The sequence below is a fragment of the Typopeltis vanoorti genome, chromosome 18 (genome assembly GCF_054136105.1).
Source record: "Typopeltis vanoorti isolate ZY-2024b chromosome 18, IOZ_Tvanoo_1.0, whole genome shotgun sequence".
In the NCBI taxonomy this organism is placed as follows: Eukaryota; Metazoa; Arthropoda; class Arachnida; order Uropygi; family Thelyphonidae; genus Typopeltis; species Typopeltis vanoorti.
This window is the reverse complement of record NC_143566.1, coordinates 60,017,612-60,041,774: the sequence shown is the minus strand read 5'-3', so window position 1 is coordinate 60,041,774 and position 24,163 is coordinate 60,017,612. Positions and strand designations below refer to the sequence as shown.

General features: G+C 33.2%; 1 protein-coding gene across 1 annotated transcript in view; it reads left to right on the top strand.

Annotated features, from left to right (window-relative positions):
* The window catches only part of heph (polypyrimidine tract-binding protein 1 heph), a 209,848-nt gene that overhangs the window by 120,251 nt on the left and 65,434 nt on the right, over nt 1–24,163 (top strand). The window contains exons 6-10 of the mRNA XM_090407996.1: nt 2,693–2,830; nt 6,591–6,642; nt 8,436–8,494; nt 15,566–15,728; nt 22,576–22,665. Coding sequence (XP_090264122.1) covers nt 2,693–2,830; nt 6,591–6,642; nt 8,436–8,494; nt 15,566–15,728; nt 22,576–22,665 — 502 coding nt within the window. The remainder of the gene's footprint in view (nt 1–2,692; nt 2,831–6,590; nt 6,643–8,435; nt 8,495–15,565; nt 15,729–22,575; nt 22,666–24,163) is intronic.

The window sequence follows — 24,163 nt, the reverse complement described above, 5'->3', positions numbered from 1 at the left end:
ACTTATTCACTTTCTGCAGAACACAGTTTGGGAAACCCTGAACTAGGCTCAGTAGTCATGAAATAATAGGTGCCATTTTAAAGAGCCTTAATCTGAATTGGAATGCAAAATATGACATTGATATTATATGTTATCTCTGCTAGTTCACTATGACAGTGAGGGTTAATTGTATTAAGCTTCATTTATGCCAGATGGATTGTTTCAAACTGTTTTCCTGGTACTTTTCTTTTCAGCATTTAAAAAATTAGTCTTGATTTCCTAAACATTTGTCTTGAGATGTCTTAAAGTAAAAATCTGTTTGTCAGCACAATTCTTTATCAGTTTTTCCCTCCCATTAAACTATGTTGCATAACTTTCTTGGAACACATTAAGTAAATTCCTTAAATTCTCATGCTCTATTATTTTATTCCCCCCCCCCCCTATTAATAGTGGTACAATAAAAAAATTGTTTTCTAGTCATTGGGATATGACTTTCTGACCAGTTCTGAATTTTGTAGCTACGAAAACATTGATCATTTCAGAATTGAATATATTAACCACCATGTTTTCCACATTTCTTCTGGCAGCTTATTTCACTCTCATGCTCTTATTGGCATTAGTCTTCTCCAATTCTTATAAAGAAAATCAACTTCATCCAACTTTACCAGGAAGAACTCACTGCATGACACTTGTTCTTTTGATATAAAAGCATGAGAAAAATCCTTAATCTAGATACAGATCTCTTGGTCTTGATGAAATCTCTCCAGTTGTATAAACTGTGCTCCAGGATTAATATCCATCCTGTGTTGCCTATGCATGCTATCATACTTATGTCGTGCTGAACAGTATAGAAGCAAGCCTTTACTAATGTATCCTTCAGAAAGGAGATAAGTTGGCCATTTAACTGTTGATGTCCTCACCTCAGTACTTTCAAAAGTAATGGAGAAGGTCAACAATTGATATCATGGAGGTCCAATGATTTGTATTATGGATTCTGTCCATTTGGCGCTCGTTCCACAACAGACCTTGTAGCCAATGCTACACACTTTCGAACTTGGAAGGCATTGAAAACTTTTTGGAGAAATTTATGTGGTTGCTATTGTTAACCTACTAACTTAGAGTTTCTCCTCTGCCCTTTGCGATTCTTTCTCTGGGTCTTTTTCCTACCAAACTTTGTTGCCAATGATTCCTTTCATATTCCTGAATGTTAGCTACATCAAATCTTTCTTCATATCCTTATTTTTAATATGATATTTCCATTGATGCTATCTGATCTCCAGTCTATGATTGACTTTTATTTCTAAATTAACTCTCAGATTTAAACATTGTCTTGTTTGTAATTTCAACTAGTACAAAATAGTTTTGTTAGTTACAGCTCAAACTGCATTATGATGCTGTGAACATTGGAATTGAATAGTATCAGAATTGGCTTGCATGAGTAGGTTTCTGGTTTTTAACTACGTTTTGAACTCAACTGTAGACATCTGTGACTGGTAATAGGTGTTAATTTTCATTTCTGGTATGAGCACTATCTGCTTATCAGAAGCATGGAAGTAACTTGAGAATGTATTAAGAACAGAGTTTCTAGAATACCCAGTCCTTATGGCGTAGCCGCTACCTACATGTACCAGTATTCTCGTAGATTAACAGTAGCATTCTAAATTTTTTGCAACTGTATTGACTTGTTAGATCTCTGCTTGTAAAATTTTTGCATTGCCTAAAGACTACACACACACACACACACACACACACACACTGAAGTTTTTGTAATGTAAGTCTAACAGTATCTGTGTATCAGCAATTCACAATCAGTCATTAAACATCATTATACAGTCATCTCAGTTACAGCAAACAGCACTACAATAGATTTCATTTTAACCAACTGCTGAAAAGTGCTGATCAGAGCCCATATGTACAATGCTCTGCTAAAAGAATTTGCCATTAAAAGAATAAACCATTCCTGTGGTCCCTGCTAGTTTGCTATAAAAAGAGGCATACCTGGTTTGGATTGCATTTCTCAGAATTTGCAGTCAACTCAAAGTGTAGCAATAACCATTATGGTAATTTCATTTACTATAACAGATTACAATAACATTTTGATTGTCCCCATACCATCAGTGCTATTCTAATGGAAATTCTCTAGGGCAAATAATACACTATAATACTATTCCAATGATTACCCCAAGTTTTCCTATACTGAGTTGATTACATTCTGGTATAGTTCTTTTAATCATACCATTGTAATTTAATTTAATTTTTGGTATAGTACGCCCACAGATACAAGACCCTTTGACACTTCTGCGCATGTCAAAAGAAGTAGAACCATTCTGATAATGGGGTAATCAATCCGTATTGTGGGATGAGTTGTTTATTATTACATGTTGAAAAATTAACTTTTCTTTTATGAACATTGTAGTTGATAAAGTGGTAACTATTTTGCTTGTATAACAGTTGGAAAATTTTACGTATAAAGCATATGATTTCGCGTGTTGGTGACCAATTCGTACATCGCCTTATTTCTTTCTCCCCTTCAACATGAATTGACTTCTTGCCAGTCTGCCAATGAGAGCTCTTGCTTTTATGGTCGGACTATAGTGTATTTCAGTTTCTTTTTTGAAATTAAATTTTATTATTTTCACAACATTTTAAATTTGAAACTCTATGACAAAAGATATATATGATGTATTCTTTTTTATTGTTGTTTGGAACTCAGCATGCAACTACCCAAGCAGCCCTGCAAGCTGCTCAGGCACTTGTTAACCAAAGTGAGACCCAAGGCGGACCAAACACTGTACTCAGGGTTATTGTTGACAACCAGATTTATCCCGTTACCCTTGATATCCTTTACCAAGTAAGTATTTGCTTAGTTACATTTAACCATTTTCTTCATCGTAAATAACCTTGGCATTTTTTTAAAGCAGCCAGTAAGCTGATTTTTTACTACACGATTATCTTCAACTCCAAAGACTCAAGTTGCAGCCATGGTAGAAATTTAAGCAGTTTAATAAGTTGAAATTTTTTCTTTTGAATTTTTTGAATACAAGGAAATCGATAACTAAAATAAAAAGTTGTAACTTTTATGTGCTATTATGAGGTGAAGCTCACACTTTAGCTATCAGCATTATAGTAAACTTACTATAAACATTGTCCTTTTGCAAGCTTTCATTCTAAATTTGGAACAGCAGTCATTCAGTTTAGTTGGCCCTAAGCACTTGTATTAGATTTGTTCAAGAGTAACATCTTCTGATGCAAGAGCTGCAAGTAGTACCAAGTTAAGTTTAACTTGGTACTTGCTGCTCTTTTTTTTTTCGTACACATTTTACACTTGATTTGAATTAAACAATTTTTCTGTACTTATTTCGATCTGCTGATAATTATTCTTGTATAAATCTTACTTGGAACAATCATTAAGAAAATCCCTCTTAATTATGGAACCAAATGTGCAAGTATTAATGGGTTGACCTGGACTTGATGGGGAGGAGATTGAATTTCAGGAAAAAGAGCTTGAAATGTATTTATGATCTCAAAATTATTAAATCGATGATACATATTTTTATCATCATCATCGTCCCCTTTTCAAGCATTTAGGCCTAGAGTGGCTTGCCTGTACTGGCTTTAAAAGTCATTGTTGAATCTCTTTAGGGGATGTCCTGGTTTTCTTTTTCCTAATACTTTGTAATTTAAAACTTGTTTAATAATAATTGGTTTATATGCCCCAGAAGAAGGAAGAGAAGGTGATAATATTGAATTTTATAATCAATTACAAATATATGTATAATAAAATAAATAAATATGATTGTGTAATATTAGCAGGAGACTTAAATGCAAGAATTGGAAACATGAAAATTAATAATGTAGGAATATATGGCTAACATACTCTAAACTGGAATGGTAAAAATGATTCACTTTGTAGTTTATAATAACCTTAAAATAATGAATTCTTTCTATAAACATAAAGACATACATAAATATACTTGGGCAGCAAGAGGATGAAAATCAATATTAGATTACTTTATCTTAAATGAAAAGACATCAAAGTTTTCTTTAGATGTTTCAGTCCACATAGGATATGAAATAAGTAGTGACCACTTCCTCGTTAAAATAAAACTAAGATTATTACCTAAATGACTACAAATAAAAAGAACAGAAAGAAAGTTTACAACATTTGTTTATAAAACTAATTGTGACATAACAATACAATGGCTATATGAACAAAGAATTAACCAATATTTAGATAAAATAAAATGAAGAAATAGAATGGCTTAATATAAAAACGATACTAAATACAGCAGCAAATGAAAGCTTAGGAAAAACCAAAAAATTCAATAAAAAGAAAAAAACTGAAGATAATGGGATGATACAATCAAAGAAATAATCAAAATGAAGGGAAGTGTATCACAAATTTAAGCAATAAAAGATTAAAAGATGAAATAGAATATTAAAGAATGAGAGCCATAGCTAAAAGAGAAGTCAGAAAAAGATAAGAGAATCATGGAACAAATTTGTTTCTAATTTAGAACATGATTTATATAAAATAAGATCCAATGTATATAAGATTTTGAAACATTTAAGTACAGATACTGCAAAGCGTAAAATTAAAGACCAAAATGAGTAATCAATAATTTCTAACAATCTTCCCCCCCCCTTCCCTTCACACTCACTGACCTCAAATGCTATCCATGGCTGAGTTGATTATATTACACTTAATTACTCATCATTTGACAAACACATGCACATTATAGTGCATAATCATTAAAAAAAAAATTGTTTCTCCATAATTTTTTCTCTGATATTGTTTCAGCCTGTAAGGATAAAATTTCTTCCCTTCAATTCTACTGAAACACTGTCCTGTCATATCTTTTACGGGAGAGATCTCACTTCATTTCCCCTTTCTTTTGATAATGCCCAGAGCTCCAAATGGGAACAGATTTTTTTTTCTTATATTGACGTGCACTGTAGATTTTCCTGACACATTGCGTACTTTTCTACTCAAGACACCACTTCTTACAAGTACAACTGCTAACACTATAAATCCCAAATACCGTTGATGAATTTCGGGTGTGCACCTTATTCAGTCTTATACCAATAAATTTCTGCAGACTCCTGATACCAAAATGCATACCATTCCTCCCTTGAATGTACTCCAAACAGCCCAAAACTCACAACCGATCCTGCACAGCCTACACACTAAGTTGCTTGCCATCATTGCCTTTTATCTTAATTTAATATTCTCATATCTTGGTGACAGACTAATGATTTCCACTTTATCCCTTTTCACTCTTGCTTCTTCCAGAAATCCTTTGTTTTCATACATACTATATCAAATTGTGTATATGCATACTAAAACTACTATGTCTTTGCTGTTTTCAGTTGCATGTTACATTTTTGATTTTCCCTCACTGAAACTGGACAAAAAAAAAAAAAGAAAAGAAAAATAATAGTTCATTGATGACGTCATAATTATGAATCCATACTGAATCTTATTTTTTTAAATTTTATTTTACTTAACTGATTATCACTCGCAATATCCTGCATGCATCAGTGCTTTTTTTTTTTTTTCATCTTTTGCTATTTTAACTTTTTTTCCCCTTTCTATGCTTTTCTAAGCAAACCTCAACTTCCCTCAACTTTGCACGTTATCCTTTCTAATAATTTGTTTTAGTGTTCATTTTGAAAGTTAATTCATTTTCACTATCCTACTTTCTGTATTGACATATTTCTGTTTAGTTTGGCAAGCATTTTTTTGTCCTTAGCTTTGCTATTTGCCAGCCTTTTCTTCTTCATTGCTGCTTTATTGTTCTTGTGTATTCTTGGGGCCATTTTACAGCTGTTCTTTATTGCAGCAGAATATTATGAAATATATCTAATACAATAAAAAAAAATCAGTGGTAGTATACTGTAAAAAAACTAATTCTAGGAGAAAACACAAAATAGACAAAAATTGCCAATTTGATTGTAATGTCAGACTGACTTTCATGATATAGCCTTGGAAAACAACTCCATATATTGAGAGAACATATTCTCTAAATATGCATTTTCTTATATTATATAGGAAAAGGGCTAAAAATCTAATTCTAATTTAACTGCTGAAACAAATGCCATTAAATAAAGTAATCTGAACTTTTGTTTTAAAGGTATGATGATGATAATGATTTGGAAAATGCACAAATTTGATTATGAGAATATAGCTCTATAACATAGCCATTATCTAGCATATTAGTCCATTATATTACCCTGATAATAACACCTAACCTTCCTAGACATGTTCCATATATCTTATAGGAATTAGAGCATATGTTCTTGGCAACCAGTTGCTATGCTAAGAAAGTTAGACCATCTCAAATTTTTCCAGTTGAGTAACACATGGCCAATGTTAATCCCCCATCCTGCAATTTCTCTTTGAAATCATAGCATTAAGATAAAAGTAGTAATGGATTTTTGATAAGGCTACAAACTGTTGTTCACTATCAGAATTTTATTTATTCTAACATTGCTTGATTTCCTGGTATAAGATGAAATTTTTGTTTTTTAACCTGCTAGTTGCAAAGTGTGTGTCTGTCTAAACTTATTCAGAGTTAGAATACATGTTGATTATGCTTTTCTATTCTTAGATATTTTCTCGTGTTGGGAAAGTACTGAAGATAGTAACATTTACCAAAAACAGTAAGTATGAGTGTAAATTTTTTTTCTTTTTTTTTTTTCACTAGTTGATTAACTTTTCAGATACTGTTTAAAGATGTAATTTTTTTAAAATGCTTTTTACCATTTTTTTTTTCTGTTTTTCTGTCATTGTGGCGTTTACAAATATGTCCACACAGCTACAATATCCAGGATCCTAAAGATTAGAGCCTACATGTATGAAAGTTCTTAAAAAAAAAAAAAAAAATAATAATATTAATATTAGGGGAATGAATAGATGGCACCATCGTAGAGCCATATTAAAATTGAAGGAATGTGTGGGCAGAACTTATACCAGGTGTTATGGTCACTTAAACAGAATAGAAGAGGAAAGATCAGCAAAGCAGTATTTGATGCCAGGTGAATTGATGATACAAATGCTTTAGAAGATCCATATATAAAATCTAATATTACAGTCCTGGTAGTAGACTGACTTTGAAGAAAATTGTTGATAAGCTAGTGATTATGTAAACTTTTGATGTACTATCATCATATCCTGTATGCCCATTGAGGATGTGTATATATCATTTTCTTTTGTCCCTAATTACACTTGAATTGTAAAGATAAATAACATTGATTTAAAACATCTTTCCATGGATATTCTTTGATAAACATTTTCCAAATTTTTATGGAAGGTGCTGCAATAAATCCTCTGGTATCTTTTTCTCAGAGAAAGAAGACATAATGGGATTTATTTAATAGCAATAATAATTGCTATTAAATAAATCCCATTATGTCTTCTTTCTAATAATTGCTTTTTTTTTTTTTTTTAATACCTGGAAATACTTAGTCCATTCTTGAGGTGCACTTCAGAAGGAATTCTGCATTATCACTAAACTAATTTCTGTATGCTTCTCTTCCCCCAATGGTGAACTGGATCTTAAATTACCGGTGATGCATGAAAATCCACTGAACACCCTGAGCATTTCACAATATTGTTAAAATTACTTCTTTTTTTTAAAAGAAGCTTACTCGAAAGTCTTATGATATGAATTTTGCCAGTGGAAGTTGAATGTATTATACTTTTACTACTATGAGTGGACTAGATAATCCATTCATAAAGTCCGTTAGTAAAGATAAATCCAATTTCTCAGCTCTAGGTAGGGACCAAATAGGATATTCTCCCTCCCCATAATTTCATGTCTGCAGTAAACAAGATGGTAGTTTCACACTGGATGATCAAATATTGCATAAAGAGTTCAACAAACAGCCATGATACGGGATTCTAAGATCTGTGGGTTAAAGAGCATCAATACTATCCTTTCAGCCAGTTGAGCTAGCTTAATGTGATGGGATTATTATGCATGTAGCTTGCTTTTTTCAGTCTTATCCAGCTTATCCTTTTAATAGCTCTCATTTGTTTTCTTTCATTTTATTTTATTTCCTTGTTTGTTTAGTGTGTCTTCTATGGTTTCACAATTATTGGTAGATGTGAAATGATTGAATGCACAGTTTTCACCTGACTGTAATATGCCTCAGTGCCTGGAATTTGACCTACAGACTTGCAGCTCATAAGTAGGTGCAATAATACTAAACTAGTTACTTATAGTTAATCTCTTAAAGTGTATAAAGGACTTCACATGTCTGTCATCTTGTTTAACTGATCTGAGTTTGGTACAGCAAAAACAAAAATTCTAGGTGTAATATGATTTAAATTTGTTGGCCAAGGGGTATTGTGATTCATTTTCAAGGATATTTGATGTGAATATTGTAAGCAGTTAACTAGACCAACCTAACTTTTGTGTTCTAATGTAATGATGTTAATTTCTATATTTCAGATACATTCCAGGCTCTTATTCAGTACCCTGATGTTATCACAGCACAGGCTGCTAAACTGGTATGTTAATTTAGTATAGTTTTAGTATATCTCAACTCATAATCATTATAGTGAAATAATGCACTAAGCAAACTGATTAAATGTCCTTGACATAACATTTAGTTTTTCTATGCTGAATGAAAGTCACTATTGAATGAAAGTTTTGCTAATTTTTGCTGCTCGTTGGAATAAAGTGTGCCTCAATTAGCCTATAGGAAAATCAGCTGCTTGACATGGATTTATTTATTTTTTCTTTATTTATTCCTTATCATTATATTAAAGCATTTGTCTCTATTTTTCATATTTAAAATATCGCATGTCTTGTTTCTGTTAAGATTTTATCATACAAAAAAGGATAAACGAAGTTGGTTGCATATTTAAATTTTTGAAATATGTAATAAAATGTGAGGAATCAAGTAATACTAGTTTCTGTAAAGTATAGCAGGCCTGAACTAATGAAATAGCAAGATTTGCACTTGCAATGCCTACAGTTCCCAAAGGTATTCGGAAATGAACACTCCTGATTTTCATACAGATTAAAATATACGACTACCATTGAAATGTTAGTGTTTAACTTTTTCCCCCCTTTCTCATTCATGTCATCAATTTCTTTAAATATTTAAAACATTTCAAAATGTTCTTTTTCTCTACAGAATTTTTGCAACAAATGCTTTGCACACGTAGTAAACAAGAGTATAAACATATAATGATATACATAAAATAAATCCCTCAATACCATTCTGTTAAAACATTAAAATTACTAAAATTAATTAACACTGGTATTTGGTACCATTTTGTGTTATAATTTTTCAGCATAATTTTTACTCCATTTGGGGTCATTATGCATTTCAAGGATTTAGGGCTGTTTTGGCTTCAGCCTTTTCAGAGGACAGCCAGGTCCTTTTTTTCCTGATGGTTTATAAATGAACTTATTTTTGGTTAGTTTTCCCATGTGCAATCTTTTAAAATGCTCTTTCGAATTGTATTTCTTTACTTGATTCTGAAGATTATCTTCAGAATCGGGAATTATTGCTGATCATCAGCAAAGAGGAGTGTGATTTTAGTAATCTCCTGTTTCATTGCTTAGTGATAACCAGCAAATTTTTTGAAATGTATTTGTTCATGTGCCTTACATTAGTTTTTTTTTTTAAGATTAACCTGTTTTTTTAGTATAGTTCCACAAAATGTGTAAATATTATTGGATTATTTTATGTCTAACTTATATTCTTTACGTGCACCGCTTTCTTGAAAACCTAGTGCAGTATTTTTAGGAAGCCAGACAGGATTGGAGATGAAGGGTATGCTGCTAATGTTCTGAAACAAGTTAGAGTTGCGACCTATGACTGCAATACTAGTAACAATATTTCATGTGGCAGTGAGTTTGAAGCTATCTGGTGTGAGGTGGAGTCTAACAAGATTAAATACACAGAGGGGCATAGATATAGACTTGGGGGATTGGTTGCCAGTGATGAAGAAATGAATCAATAAATAAAACAATGGGTGTGAAAAGTGTAATCACAATGGAAGACTATCCAAACATTGATTGGGTAGCTGTGAAATTGCATGAGAAGAATGAAACTGAATTTATTGAGCTGTTATGAGACAGCTTCCTCAAGCAGCATGTCACAGAAGGATCTTGAGATTAGTGTTAGATCTGATTATAGCGTTAAAGGGGGTTTCAGGTTTCGTTAAAGATGTAGCTATTCTGTCTGCAGTTAGAGATGATGATTATACAGTACTCACTTGGGAAGTGGCTAAGCTTATGAATGTTCCATTCAGAAAAATTACATGCTGAACTATAAAATAGGCAATCATGACCACCAAAGAGTTATACTGGATTCTGTGCCATGGTATCAGTTATTGGATGGGACGGATATTGACAGTGCATGGGAAGTGTTTAAAAAATACTTAAATGATGCAATATCAGAATGTATCCCTAAAGTTCAAAGAATAAATTGAGTAGGAGTGAAATGGATGGGTAATCTAAGCAAGAGGTTTTTAAGAAAAAGATCAGGAATAAATATTGTGTGCATAAGGATGATGTCAGTTACGATAATTATAAGCAGAAGGCCAGAACAGTCGCAAGTGTTTGAAACAGAGCTAAGTGTATGAAAAGAAACTAGCTCTGCAAACTGAAGACAGTCCAAAAGAATTCTATTGCTATGCTGCAAGTAAAAGAAAGAATGAATTTGAAAGAATAACTCTATTGAATGCAGATGGTATGTGAGTGACTAATGTAGAAGTGATTGTTCAATTAATGAGCAGCCATTTTGTTAAACGCTATCAATTTAGTATATACAACAAGAATTCACCGTTACATCTTGACCGTAAGAGGAAACTCGTGGGTGAGGAGGAAGTGCTAGAGCTGTTGCACAAACTGAATAAGAATTCTGCAATAGGATCTGATTGGATATCAGCACGGATGCTAAGAGTGTTCAGCTAAACTGGCTATTCCCTTGACCAGGCTATATAATTTGAGTCCCAGAACAAGTTAACATTCAACAGGAGCAGAAAGAATGTATGGTAATCCCTTCTACGATGGGATTACCACATGCATTTATCCAATCATCGACCAATCAGTATCTCAGGAGTGGTGGTGAATATTATAGAAAAGTTGGTTACGGCTTGCATTCAGAAATGTGTTGACAGAGAATCTCCTACTTTGCAACGAATAGCATGGGTTGACTAGGGGAAGGGCCATATTTTAGCAACGTGCTCACATTCTATAACAATGTTACCACTGAGCTAGACAAGGGGAATGATATACCATGATACTTTTGGATTTTGCTAAGGCTTTAGACAATACAGCATGGAATACTGTTGCATAAATTGGAGAATATGGAATTGGATTATAAACTATTGGCATGGATAAGAGGATGGCTGATGACTCATCAAAAAGTGGTATATGGGGTGGTGTGAATCTGCAAGATTCAAGGTAATCAATGGTGTGCCTCAAGGATTAGTCCTTGGTTCATTGTTATTCAATCTGTACATTACTGACATTGGAAAGGATTTGTCATGTGACAAGGCTATTTGCTGATGCAAAGATATGAAAGTAATCAGGAGTGCTGCTGATATGCAGTACTTTCAGAATGATTTCAATAGGCTGGAACTGTGGGCATGTGAAAATGTCCATTGTTTCAATGTTAATAAATGTAAAGTCATGCACTTTGTTTGATATCCAATTTCTTATTATATTGGTGGGATTGTACTTGAAGAAACTGATGACTCTAGGGATCTTGGAGTTTTAGCAGGCAGGAAGTTCAAAGGTCATAGCAAAAATTGCAAATACAACTCCGAAAATAATGGCAATGCTGAAACGAACCTTGACATGTAAAGATAAGGAAGTCATTTTGCCTCTTTATAAGGCCTTGATAAGACTTCACTTGGACTATTGCTTGCAGGTCTGGTCTTCTTGTTTCTGTGGTGATTTTGATATAGTGGAGAGAGAGAGTAAAAAGGAGTGTTAAAAATGATATCAGGATTGTGGAATATAGATTATGAAGACAGATTGAGAATTTGTAGGCTGCAGACACTAGCAAACAGCAGAAAAAGGGGTAATATGATTGAGACTTACTAACTTCTGAAAGGGTCATACAGAATTTCATTGGAATTTTTCCATTTTATGGAGGATGGGGAAAATATGCAAGGGCATCAATGGAAGTTGAGAATGAATGCTGTCATGGGGCGGGGGGCTAGAATTTTCTCTCATAGAGTAGTGTGAATGTTGTGTGCAAGTAGCATGAATGAATTCAAGAACAGGTATGATAGCTGGTGCAAATAGTATGGTCTCCCTTAATAAGTTCCTGCCTTCCCTGGAGATCTCTTAATAATAATAAGTAATTGCAATTAAGAGGTAACAGAATTTTATATATAGAGCCATGAATTTAGTCCTTTCTGTGATATAAGTAATCTAAACATTGCTTTCTGTTGCTATTACAATGCAAGATATAGTTGATGTTCTAATAAAGAATATCTGAGAAATCCTTTTGTAACATTATTTTCTTTTTAAGAAAATATTAAAATAATTAGTTTATTAATTGATGATTATTAATGTTGATACAATGAATATTAAAATTTTTCATGAAAAATTATAAGTCAATTTAAATGAAATGCTAAATTTTAGAAAAAAAAATAGCATTGGACATGCTAATATCCACTCTACTGCATATTAATAAAAAAAATGAAAGCAAAAGATAACACATTATTTGACAACCTGTTATAAAAAATCTATGGAATCAATCTGTTCATTAGATGTCATAGTATCATTGGAGAGTCAGATAAGTGATGTGATATTTGATATGAAGACAGTTTTATTTAGTACTTGCTCTCAAACACACTGTTGACAGTAATATTTACTCGAATATACAGTATTTGCTGGCGTATAAGTGGCAACGGCCTAAGATGAACCCCTATTTTGTACACATTTTTTAGGGGGAAAAAAAACTATCACTGAATATTACAATGAATTTACAGTATTTCAAATATAAAGTAATGAGTAGGTCTACTTTCAACAAATACCCAATCTAACTAGGAAAGAGTACCCACCTATTAATCTTCTTCAAAACCCAGAAATCTCTAGAGCTAAATGAAGAGACACTTGAAACCTCTTCTAAATCAGAATCTGAGTTCTCATACAACAAAATTGTCCTCTGTACCATACAGTGTACCATCTACTGCCACACTTCTTAAATGATTTAACCACTGTCTCAGTTTTCACAGTATCCCATGGAGCTTTGACCCACTCACAAACTTGCGAAATGTTAGGCCTCTTCATTCTTCCTGATGACGTAACCTCAAAATCTGAAGACTGCATCCAGCAGTCTTCTGGATGCAGGTGTTCCACTTCTCCTTCATAAATCCCTGAAATGGTTTATTAATACAGACATCTAATGGTTGAAGCTGACTAGTTAGACCTCCTGAAATTACAGCTAACTGAGTTTTCAATTCCTTGAGTTTATTTTTAACATCTGTTCTGTGAGAACAAAACTGATCCCATAGTAGCAGGGCAGGCTTCAACAGTCCGCCAGAGCACCTAGATCAAATGTTATCTATCCATAACTGGAATACGTAACTAACGTGATTGGAATGCTTTCGCACACCAAGGAAGCAGTAAAGAAATAGCGTAACTCGGAACAGAGAAAATTTCCAGAAATGAAAGTAATAAAAAAAACTGAGTATCGATGTATAAGATGCATCCTGTTTTTCAGACCTATTTTCAAAGGAAAAAAGTGTTTCTTATATGCCGATAAATATGGTAACTTGCTGTCATGTATAACTCACTTCTTATTTTACTTTACGAAAAAAATAAATTAAAAAGTTTGGCATGTATCTCGCACACGAAAAAAGTGTCAACACGTTCACTTCAAGGCGATTGTAACTTGATTATAACTCCCCATGTCACCAAATAGCCACTATACTGCAGATGCAAGAAAAACAAGCAATTTTATTGTATCGCTGAATAAGGTACAGTGACGTTTGCAGTGTGTGTAATATGTTTCTCTACAAATAGTGCAATTAGAGATAAGTGGGATAAAAAAGGGTGGTAGCTAATGAATTACATGTCCTCTCCCACAGAAAACTATGCTGTATAGACTCGAGCAAAACTATATGTTACACCGACAAACACAGTATCTAACTAAAAACAATTGTTTTTAGTTAGTGAGCAGCAATAAAATTCAACCAAACGTGTCTAACATCTTAAAACCAAGAAATATATAGTGAATGTTGTTATGGCAGTTTCAGATATTATGGAATTCTGTTGAAGAGAATTAGCATTTCATCTCAAAAATTGTCGGTTTGCTTTTATCTTTGGGCCGTACAATCTTTTGTTAATACTCCATCAATCATATGCACATCTTCGTAACGGGGCTATTTCTACCAGCCTACCATTGCTGTCTACTTTGCGCTCTGCTTTCACTTCTCATTAGTCATTCGTGAAGGATTGTTCATTATGTATCTCAAGTCTTGTAAATTACTGGTAATTTTTGCTTGAAATAATGGGGAAAGAAGATGATTCTATTGGGGTAAGATGCATACAAGGAAACCACTCTCTAGACCGGAAATAACAATCATGAATAGGAATAGGAGATTCTTGGTTAGTCATACCCAATTTAATTTTTTTTCCTGAAAACTTTTCTTGAGTTTCTGAAAATCCCCGCATATATCTTTCACCACGATTTTTTAGCTTTAATTTTGTGAAAAAGCGCGAGTTATTCGAGTAAATACGGTATGTGGAGGAAATAATTCTCTTACTAAGTGGAAGAATAAATATTTAACTCGCTTATCATCCTTATTGACACTGTAGGTGGAGGATTGAGAAACTTTCTTAAAGGGGAAGAAAACCATCAATTTTTGCCTACTTGGAAATTTCATTCAGGATCAATATATGGCTCAATGTAAGAAATGTCGTACTTCTTTACTAATCTGTATTTCCCAGTCTTTGGGCCGAGACCTCATTTGCAGTGACAACTGATCCAGTTGTTGAATCAATGACTGCCTTTGAGTGCAAAATTTCACATTTAGTAATCCTGAGGAATACTCAAGTCTGCATTAAGAAGCAAATTCCAGGAAAGGGGGGAGGGGTTGTTCATCAATAATCGCAAATATCCATACACACAGCGGGATGTGCTTGCACTGCAGCCTGTTGGTTGGAGAGTATTTAACCTATATTTTACTTTTTGTGCTAATAGTAACAGAGGAATTACCAAGGATAAAGATAACACTGTACACAAAGATTTTAATATGAACAGAGAATATCAAGCAAGCATTCAAATTCAATTTTTTGACTACAGCCTGTCAGCAAAGACAGCTGTTTTATGTAACAGTTTTTCTCCATCTAACTGCACTTATGGTTCCAGCACATGGTCTGCTAATCCACTTAGCAGAACAAATTCTTTGTTCATATCCATATAACTATATAAAATATCCTAATAAGGTATTAAGCTCCTTATTAAAATGTAATATTATAACTAGTGCATAAGTCTAATTACACATTGATTAGATGTCTTTTGTAGGTCATTTTTTCTCTCTTTTTCATTAGCATTTTTTTTTATTTAACTTACTGACACAGGGTATTTAATTTTGTTGCAGTCTCTAGATGGCCAAAATATTTATAATGCTTGTTGCACTCTTCGAGTGGAATATTCAAAGTTAACCAATTTGAATGTTAAGTATAATAATGAGAAGAGCCGGGATTTTACCAATCCTAACCTTCCCACGGGTGATCCTACTATTGACAATTTGGGATTAACAGGTATTGTACGAACTTTCAAATTATAAATTTGTGATTAGTTGGTCTTCATGGCTCCAATAATAACAGTAACAATTCTGAAAGTTTAAAGTTACCTAGGCCAAAGCATTTGCCAGTTGCAGTTGTATTCTTCACGGTGTATAAGATCTTTCATGGCTTACCCAGCTTATGGGGGACAGATGTTTCCTCTGGAATTCCTCCTATAGACATACTGGAGAAAATATAGTAAAGCCATAAATATCCAAGTATTTAATTCAATGGTGGTTTTTGATTAATGCAAAATTGTTTTGCACTGCATTTATTATACACAATACCTTAGTTCAAATGTAAGTTTTTGAGTGAAGTAATATTATTAACACAGAATTTACACAAAGTATTCAGGCAGTTATTCAGTGTATTATCACCTATGCTCGTGATAAATGGAGAACATCCCAGGATATTACACAAGTACCATTGGCTGAGAGCAGTTTTCTTGCTCAATCACCAAGTGAAAAAAAGACTTGCATGAAAAGACCCACAGTCCTTCAGTACATATCCACAGCAATACAGATTCCACTGTTAAAAGCCATATATACCGATAGTTAGGTTATCAGTTAAATTAATGAGATGGGACTACACAAGATGATGATGATGTATATTATATGAAGTTCTTTGAAACGAGGTTGCTTAATAATAACAGGGGATTAATGTGTAATTTTATGTTTGGATTTACCATAATCCAGATATTGTTTAATGTAAATCTTCCTTTATTCAATCATTTCTTAGCCAGAATTAATCTCATACTAGCTAAGATTGTAAGCCTTTATATAAGATAACCTTCTTAAATTTTGTTATGCCAGTTTTTTGTTTGCAATTCACACTTAACAGTACTTGTGTGCTTTCATAAAGCCTAGTGGAGTTTAGAGAAATGAAAACTTCTTTTACAAAAGTAAATTAGGTAAAACCTTTAATAAACCCTTGAGCCTCTTAATGTGTGCAAATTGAGTGTATGGAGGAACTATCCTACCTGCCATCTCATTTTTGATGCTGTCCAAAAATAACTCAAAATTTTGAGTTTTCCCTCTTTGTAGGCTTATAATCTTAGCCACTACAAGATTAATACTAATGAAGAAGAAATAATTGAATGAAGAATGATTTATATATAAAACAATACACTATGTTGGCAAAAGTGTTCAGACATCCCCTCACAGTTCTACATTGCCTCACCTGTATGATGCAGATATATGTCCCCAACTATGTATGCATATGCACGTCGACATTGTCAGTGTAAACATTAGCTGACAAAAACAGTTGAGTCTGTTTGAACATGCCATGATAGTTGGAGCCCACAAATTCGTTCATTCAGTCAGAAAGATTTATGCCACATTGGACACCCTGCTCTACTGTCAGTTAGGTGAATGAAGTGGAAACATGCTGAAATCACTAAACCCCTCCTCCAAAGTGCTAGGCCGAATAAACTGACAAATCCAGACTGCATGCCTTTTGCCACAGTAAATCATCAGCCTTTGATCAATCAATAAATCAAATGACTTCCACATGAGTTCTGTAACAGATGTCAGTGACAAAACTTTGCTTGGAGGTGTTTGCCCTTGGGTTTCATATTGTGCTGAGGCTCACAAGTCCTTGATTACATTTGTCATCTGGAATGGTACAGACGACACCATCATTGTGCTTGTGGATCAATGGAAGGGGATCCTGTGGAGTGATGAATCACGATACACAATCTGGCAATCCAATGGATGTGTCTGGACCTGACATGCCTGGTGAACCATATTTACGAGAATGTCTTACATCAACTGTGAAATTTGGAGGCGGTATAATGGCCTAGGACTATTTTTTTTTGTGGTTTGGACTGGATCCACTATTTTCTGTGTTCAGATCTTGAAATTCTCATGCCTACACTGACATTTTGGGCAATTACATTTTTCCCAAGATGTGCAACAATTTGCAATAGGACCCGACTTGTATCGGCATAATAATGCACCTGCTCACAAAGCAAGGGCTCTAGAGCTTCACGCTTTTGATGACATGGAGGTGGAAGAACTAATCTGGCCAGCCCAAAGTCTCAACCCTCAAAGAATGAGAATAAAATTGAACATCTTTGGGATGAGCTGGAGTGAAGTTGCATGCCAGATCTACTTGTCCAACTCATCAGTTTGCCATACTATAGGAGCAATGGAAACAAATTCTACAAGCAGCTTATTAGAACTTAATGGAGAGCCTACACTGAAGGATAATAGCAGCTAAAGGAGGCCTGAGCTCATATAGCAACAGGGGAAATACAAACAGTTACTGTCTGGATACTTTTGGCAACATAGTGTATATAGATTATGGTAAATCCTAACAAAGCCATCTTTGGTGCTGATTGTAAAGCAGAGTACAATAATTCTAGAAAAATGAGAATAAAAAAAATCTTGAATAATTTTTGTGATGTTGCTGTATGCCATTAGTCCAATAGGAATTAGACAGAACAGATAGTATTATGTTACAACATTTTGCCACCTTCCTGACATTTATCTTCTGTATTCTTATTTGTTTAGCTTCTTTTTCACACAACTTGGCACTTACATTTCCTCTGTATTTTTAGGGCATATGCCAACTTATTTGCTAGACACTTTCAGTATGCTTTTATTGGATTGGTTCTTTAACTTCTTGTCTACCATAGTGTTTATTTTTCTCATTGAGACTTCAAGGGTTGGTTCTTGTCTGCAATCTGTTCATACACAAACACTCATTTTTTTCCCTGGATGTTTGTTTAGTTGTCAGTAATTTATAAAAGTTGCTGGACTTCAATTTTTTTTAACTTTTTTACATCTTGTTGTTTTCAATGTGATATTAATTTTTATACATAACCTTAAGTGATGATCACTTCCAATTTCAAAACCTCTGTATACTTTTATATTTATCAAAAATAAATAGCCAATGAATCTTTCCTATTCTCCCCATAAAAATTTTCTAATTTTAATATAACTGATTTTATCACCTATATCGCAACCAAAGGTGAGCCTAAAGTCCTAAATAGTATCTCCTAGCAGGCTAATGGAAGGTCTTGTACTTTGCTGAAATATCAGATGTATTAAATTTATTATAATCAATAATTACACTGTAACTGCTTGAGGGGGAAAAATACACTGAATAGCAAACACATTCCTACCAGAATTGCAATAATTCATGAAGATTCAGCATCATGTTAGGCCTACCCATACAGTAAGTTGAAACAATCTGTACAAATGAACAAACTTACTGTACAAAGACAACAGATTAGATTTTTTGAAATGCTACCTGGATATTTTCATTCATAATTGTGTTAAATTAAACATTGCTTTAATTCTCCAAAAACTCTTCGTATATACAGACACAGTAGGTATGATTTTCTACATGAAGAGATGGGAATTAGCACATTCTACTACTTAATCAGTCTGTGTGTGTGTGCTGGAATAGAACCTCACCACTATGATGAATGCTGATTCAATGTTTTAGCTGCCAGAGACTTGCAAGAAACAGTAGTCTGCCACCTGAACAACTTCACAAATTATTTAATTTTTTTTTTTTTGCCCTAACCACCTCAAGAAAACACTGTGATATATCTATCGTCCATTACCCTTAAGCCCAAATCATTTCTTGGAATTGTTCATGTCCGTAGCTATGCAATAGCACCCAAAAAAGTTCCTTTAGAGGAAATTATGATTCAAATAAAACAAAATATTTCTCCAGCTTTCCTACCTCTTGCTAACACCACCAGACTGGATAACAGTGTACTTACACAAGCAAACAAAAAAAAAAGTAACCTCTCCCGGAACATTTGGAATAATACAGATAAGTGGAATGCCACAGTAGTACTAAACCATTTTGAGGAAAGAGTGATATTTAAGCAAAGTTTCCTCTTTGCTTAAATATTACTCAGAATATGATCCAACCAATACACAAAGTGCTTGGTTCCATAAAAAGAGTCTCCTTCTGGGCTATTAAAATTAGAAATGAGCAAATTAATCCTAACTGTGTAAATGTAGATTTACAACTTTACATAGGTGGGATTTGACAGAGGTACCATGTTGTTTTCCTTCAGTGAAGGAGTGGCTTCTCTTAAAATTTATATCTCAATAAAGAATATTCATCATAAGCAAGTGTCTCTGATAAAATTAGTTTGTCTCAACAAATCTGACACTTGACTGGCTGTTTTGTATGTACATCACTGAGCAACAAATAATCATATATATAATAGTGTTTCTTTATAGGCATTGCTTCACTTCACACATCAAATTACACCACCAGTGTTATCCTCACCTGTAAAACACTCATAATATTTCTAACTTTTTGATTAGTTTTAGTGAGCTTTATACAAAATTGTGCATTTTTACAATGTGGGGAACAATTTCCTAGGAAATGTTTCCACAATTTAAAAATTGGGTTTCCTAAAATACTTAAAAGGTGCATACAGTGGAACACCAGACACTACCAATTCATTGAAGGTGCCTCAGTCACAAGATGCTTGTCATTTATTTATTGCTCATGGCCATCACACTGCCACATGTATTAAGTTCAGAGGAGAAACATGTTCATGGCTTACTAAGGTACTATTCTTTTCCTCCTTTTTAAGATAAATAGGAACTGGTACACAAGCTTCTGCAATGGGCATTACAAATGTTCTTAATTTTACTTCAGTCTGAAATATCTTTTTAGTATGTGTGCTTTATTTATTAGCATTTAATGCAAATTATTAATGGATGTACAAATTTGCTTTTTTTTCCCCCTCAAAGTACACATGGATTTATTTACAAAATGAGAAAATCACATTATCTTTAATGTTGCGTTTCGCATTTTAATACCTTTTACAATGCTAAACAAAATTTGTTTCTTCAGATCCACCTAGCTTTCATCATATCTGATGACTGTATATAGGAGCGATGCCCTTTAAGGCAATTATTAATAATCTCCATAAAGTATTAATAGTATCAATAGCTCTTATAAAAGTGTTCTGTGCAATTATCTGGAATGTTATATTGCTTCAGTAATATGACTTATGTTTTATTTTATTTATTCGTATGGAGTTTCCTCCCTTCCCTATTGGGGTGAGTTGAGCCCCCTCATGGGGAGGTTAAGTATTTATGGCTGTAGATCCGTGTGTGTTCACGGGGCTGGTTTGCCTGCTTACAGGATGAAAAACGCCAGATAAACTGGCGGAAAAACCCTACTGCCCATGCCCAAGACCGGCTAATTTGGCTATGGCTGTGGAAGATCCTAAATTCCTCATGTCTTCGACGGGAATCGAACCTGGGACACTCCTTCCCCTGTCATGTGGTTGCGAAGCGCACAGCCACTAGGCTAACCGCACAGACACTTTTATGTTACAGTACAGTAAATGATATGCACACTTGGATAAACTTGCTGCCAATGTTATTTGCTCACATTGGATTTTAGCATTAGTAATTGAACCTTTCCCATGCAATAATAAATTTAGTTTAATCCTTTATTCAAGTGTAAGTTTGCGTCTGAAAATATCTTCAGGACTGAGGTAAGGTGATACATCCCTTGGCAACTCGTAGCAAAGGTGGACCAAGCTCTCGTGAGACAAGGAGTGATGAGAACTTGGTCCACCTTTGCTACGAGTTGCCAAGGGATGTATCACCTTACCTCAGTCCTGAAGATATTTTCAGGTGCAATTTTTGTTTGCTTACACTTGGATAAAGGATTAAACTAAATCTATTATAGTCTAACCAAGTGCAAAATAAGCTTCCAACATCTTTCCCATGCTTTGATTGCAGTTCTAGCAACTTGTTTTAACCATTAACATTAAAGGAGCAGGCACTTTTCAGATATGCAGTTTATGAACCTTAATTCACTGAAGTGAGTAAATATTTCTGTAATTTAAATCTCATTTCAATATTACGTTTGTTTTTATTGCTACAAATCGTCAATCAGAATTTGGAGTTCAACTTGATAATTGTCTGTAATTTCATCATTGATAGTTGTATAAGTTTTCATTGAGTTCATCTAATGAACCATAATCACTTGTGCCATTCATTTTATTTGAAAAAAAAATTTCACTCTTCCAGTAAGTATCTCTTCTGGCATTGAGATTCAGTGAAATCTGTATGCATACTAACAAGGGATAAGAGCAGTGAAATTGATTAGTGTAACTCCTTCAATCTATATATAATGTATTGGTTAAAGTTAATTGATTAGCATTGACCTATGAACACATCCCATTTTTGATATTCACAGAAATCGTTTTTGAATGTTAATATTTTGAATCCTTTCTTATACACTGCACTGTGCTACTGAACTAACCAAAATATATATTTCAGTTATGTATTCAGAATGTATATGTTGTTTGTCACTCTTTATTGGAGCCCATGAAGAGTAAATTGCATGTTTGGTCTGGAACTGCTCTTTCTACTCAATTTCTAGCTCTTGATGCTTTTGGGTTACCTAAATGTTACTCTCAGTCTCAGCAAGCAATCTGTTTCCTTCTCTCTCTCCTCTGAAACTTCTGCTTCTGATGTCTATTTTTAACTGTTATATATAAATGAATATATATATATAGATATATATAAAAACACAGCTATGTATAAAGATTTCTCTTGCAAAATTTCTTTTATTGTGGATATATTTGGGATGTAGTTTTTTATATTAAAATAGTTCACGTAATATTGTGTAATTTAAAGTTATCATGAAATTTTATAAGGCATAATAATACTAACAACTTCTTTAAAAAGCTAAATATATTAATAAATTGGTTAAATATTGGTTCCTAATAAAAAAAAAAAAAAAAAAAAACACCAATAACTTTACACTGAGCATCAAACTGATTTTGGCACTTGGCTTGTCCCTCCCTACTCTTGACACAAAGGTTCTCTTGGTGTTTTCTCGTCACCATTTGTTGCTGCTCCTGGACTAGGAATGCCACTAACTGCTCCCTATGCTGCCACAGCTGCTGGAGGTATGCTTTCTGCTTGTTGAAAGAAAAAAAAAGGAAAAAGATAATAAATAATAAATCTTAACTGAGGTGGTTAGTTTTGCTAATGGATATGAGCCTTCTGTTGCCTCTTATAATAAGGCAATAGTAATTTTCTTAACATTCATAAAATAATGCCAGGAATTAATATTAAGTTTTTATATTTTGATCATATTGTATCCTATAATAGTATTCAGTTGAGCATGATGAATTGCTCATTGAAATGGTATATATTAGTTTGTTATATCATAACTTTTTTCTGTGTATATCGAAACATTTTAATACTAATTTTCTGATTTACACAAAAATTAAATTAGGTATTATGATTTGAATTCTTGCAGTAAATTTCTGAAATTTTATAATTGCCAAATGATTTATGTGACTGTTCAATAGAGGGTAGTACCATACTGCCCTCATAGAGTACATTTCATTTGAATAATGTAATACTGTGTGTGCAAAGATAAAAAAAAATCTAAAATAAAATAATACATGCAACTGATGTCTCTAGCACTTGAAAAAAAAACAATAGCGCTGATAAATAGAATATGAAGGAAAATATTTTGGAATTTATAAGTTTATTTTTTGCTAACACGCATATATATAAATACACATACTGCCATAAGATTTTATACAAAAATATTTGTTTCTCCCACTTGCACTCTTAAAATAATTTTGAGATTACTTTGAAATGCTTAATTTGATTGAGCATTAGCAAGATTCTCTGTGGGACACTATTACACACAGTGAAAACAAAACAAAAAGTAAATCCATGTCTTCACATTTTTAATTGTCTTTGATTTGCAATATTGTAGGGAATGCCACTCGTCATTGTCTAAGTTATTTTTTAGTTCCTAATGTGCTAGTATCCTTAATACATTACATGCATAGTGAGTTTAAACCACAACAGATCATAGATCACCAAAAGATTATTCAGAAGTCAATTTCATAAAAAAAAAAAAAAAAAAAAAAAAAAAAAAAAAAAACTTCTCCAGCATCTTTTGAATAGGATGAAAACTAGGCTTTTTATACTTTCCAAGTTATTTCATTAAATTCAATAAAGAATTTGAAAATAATGGAACCTCATTTGAGTTTGGTGAGGTAGATATTAGCAAGTAAAATAATAGAATCTTTATTAGCAACTCGAATTTTAGCACATCTGAATTGAACAAACGATCATCTAGGAAATTAGTTTTAGTAACCTGTCTAGAATCTTTACTAATGCATATAAAAAGATTACTGAAAACGTTTGTATTTTACAAATTAATTATAACACTATGCATTTATTATACGCGTTTCAATTAAATGTACTCTTTAAACCTAATTTTTTTTAATATACTCGGATTTCGAAGATAAAAGGTAAAACATCATGATTTGCAAAATCTTCCTGTAAACTCTTTCTCATATGAAGGTATTATTATTTTCCTTATTCCCAGAAAATCAATGTTTTTTTTTCTCCTGCAAACATGCAAATCAGCTGTAATTG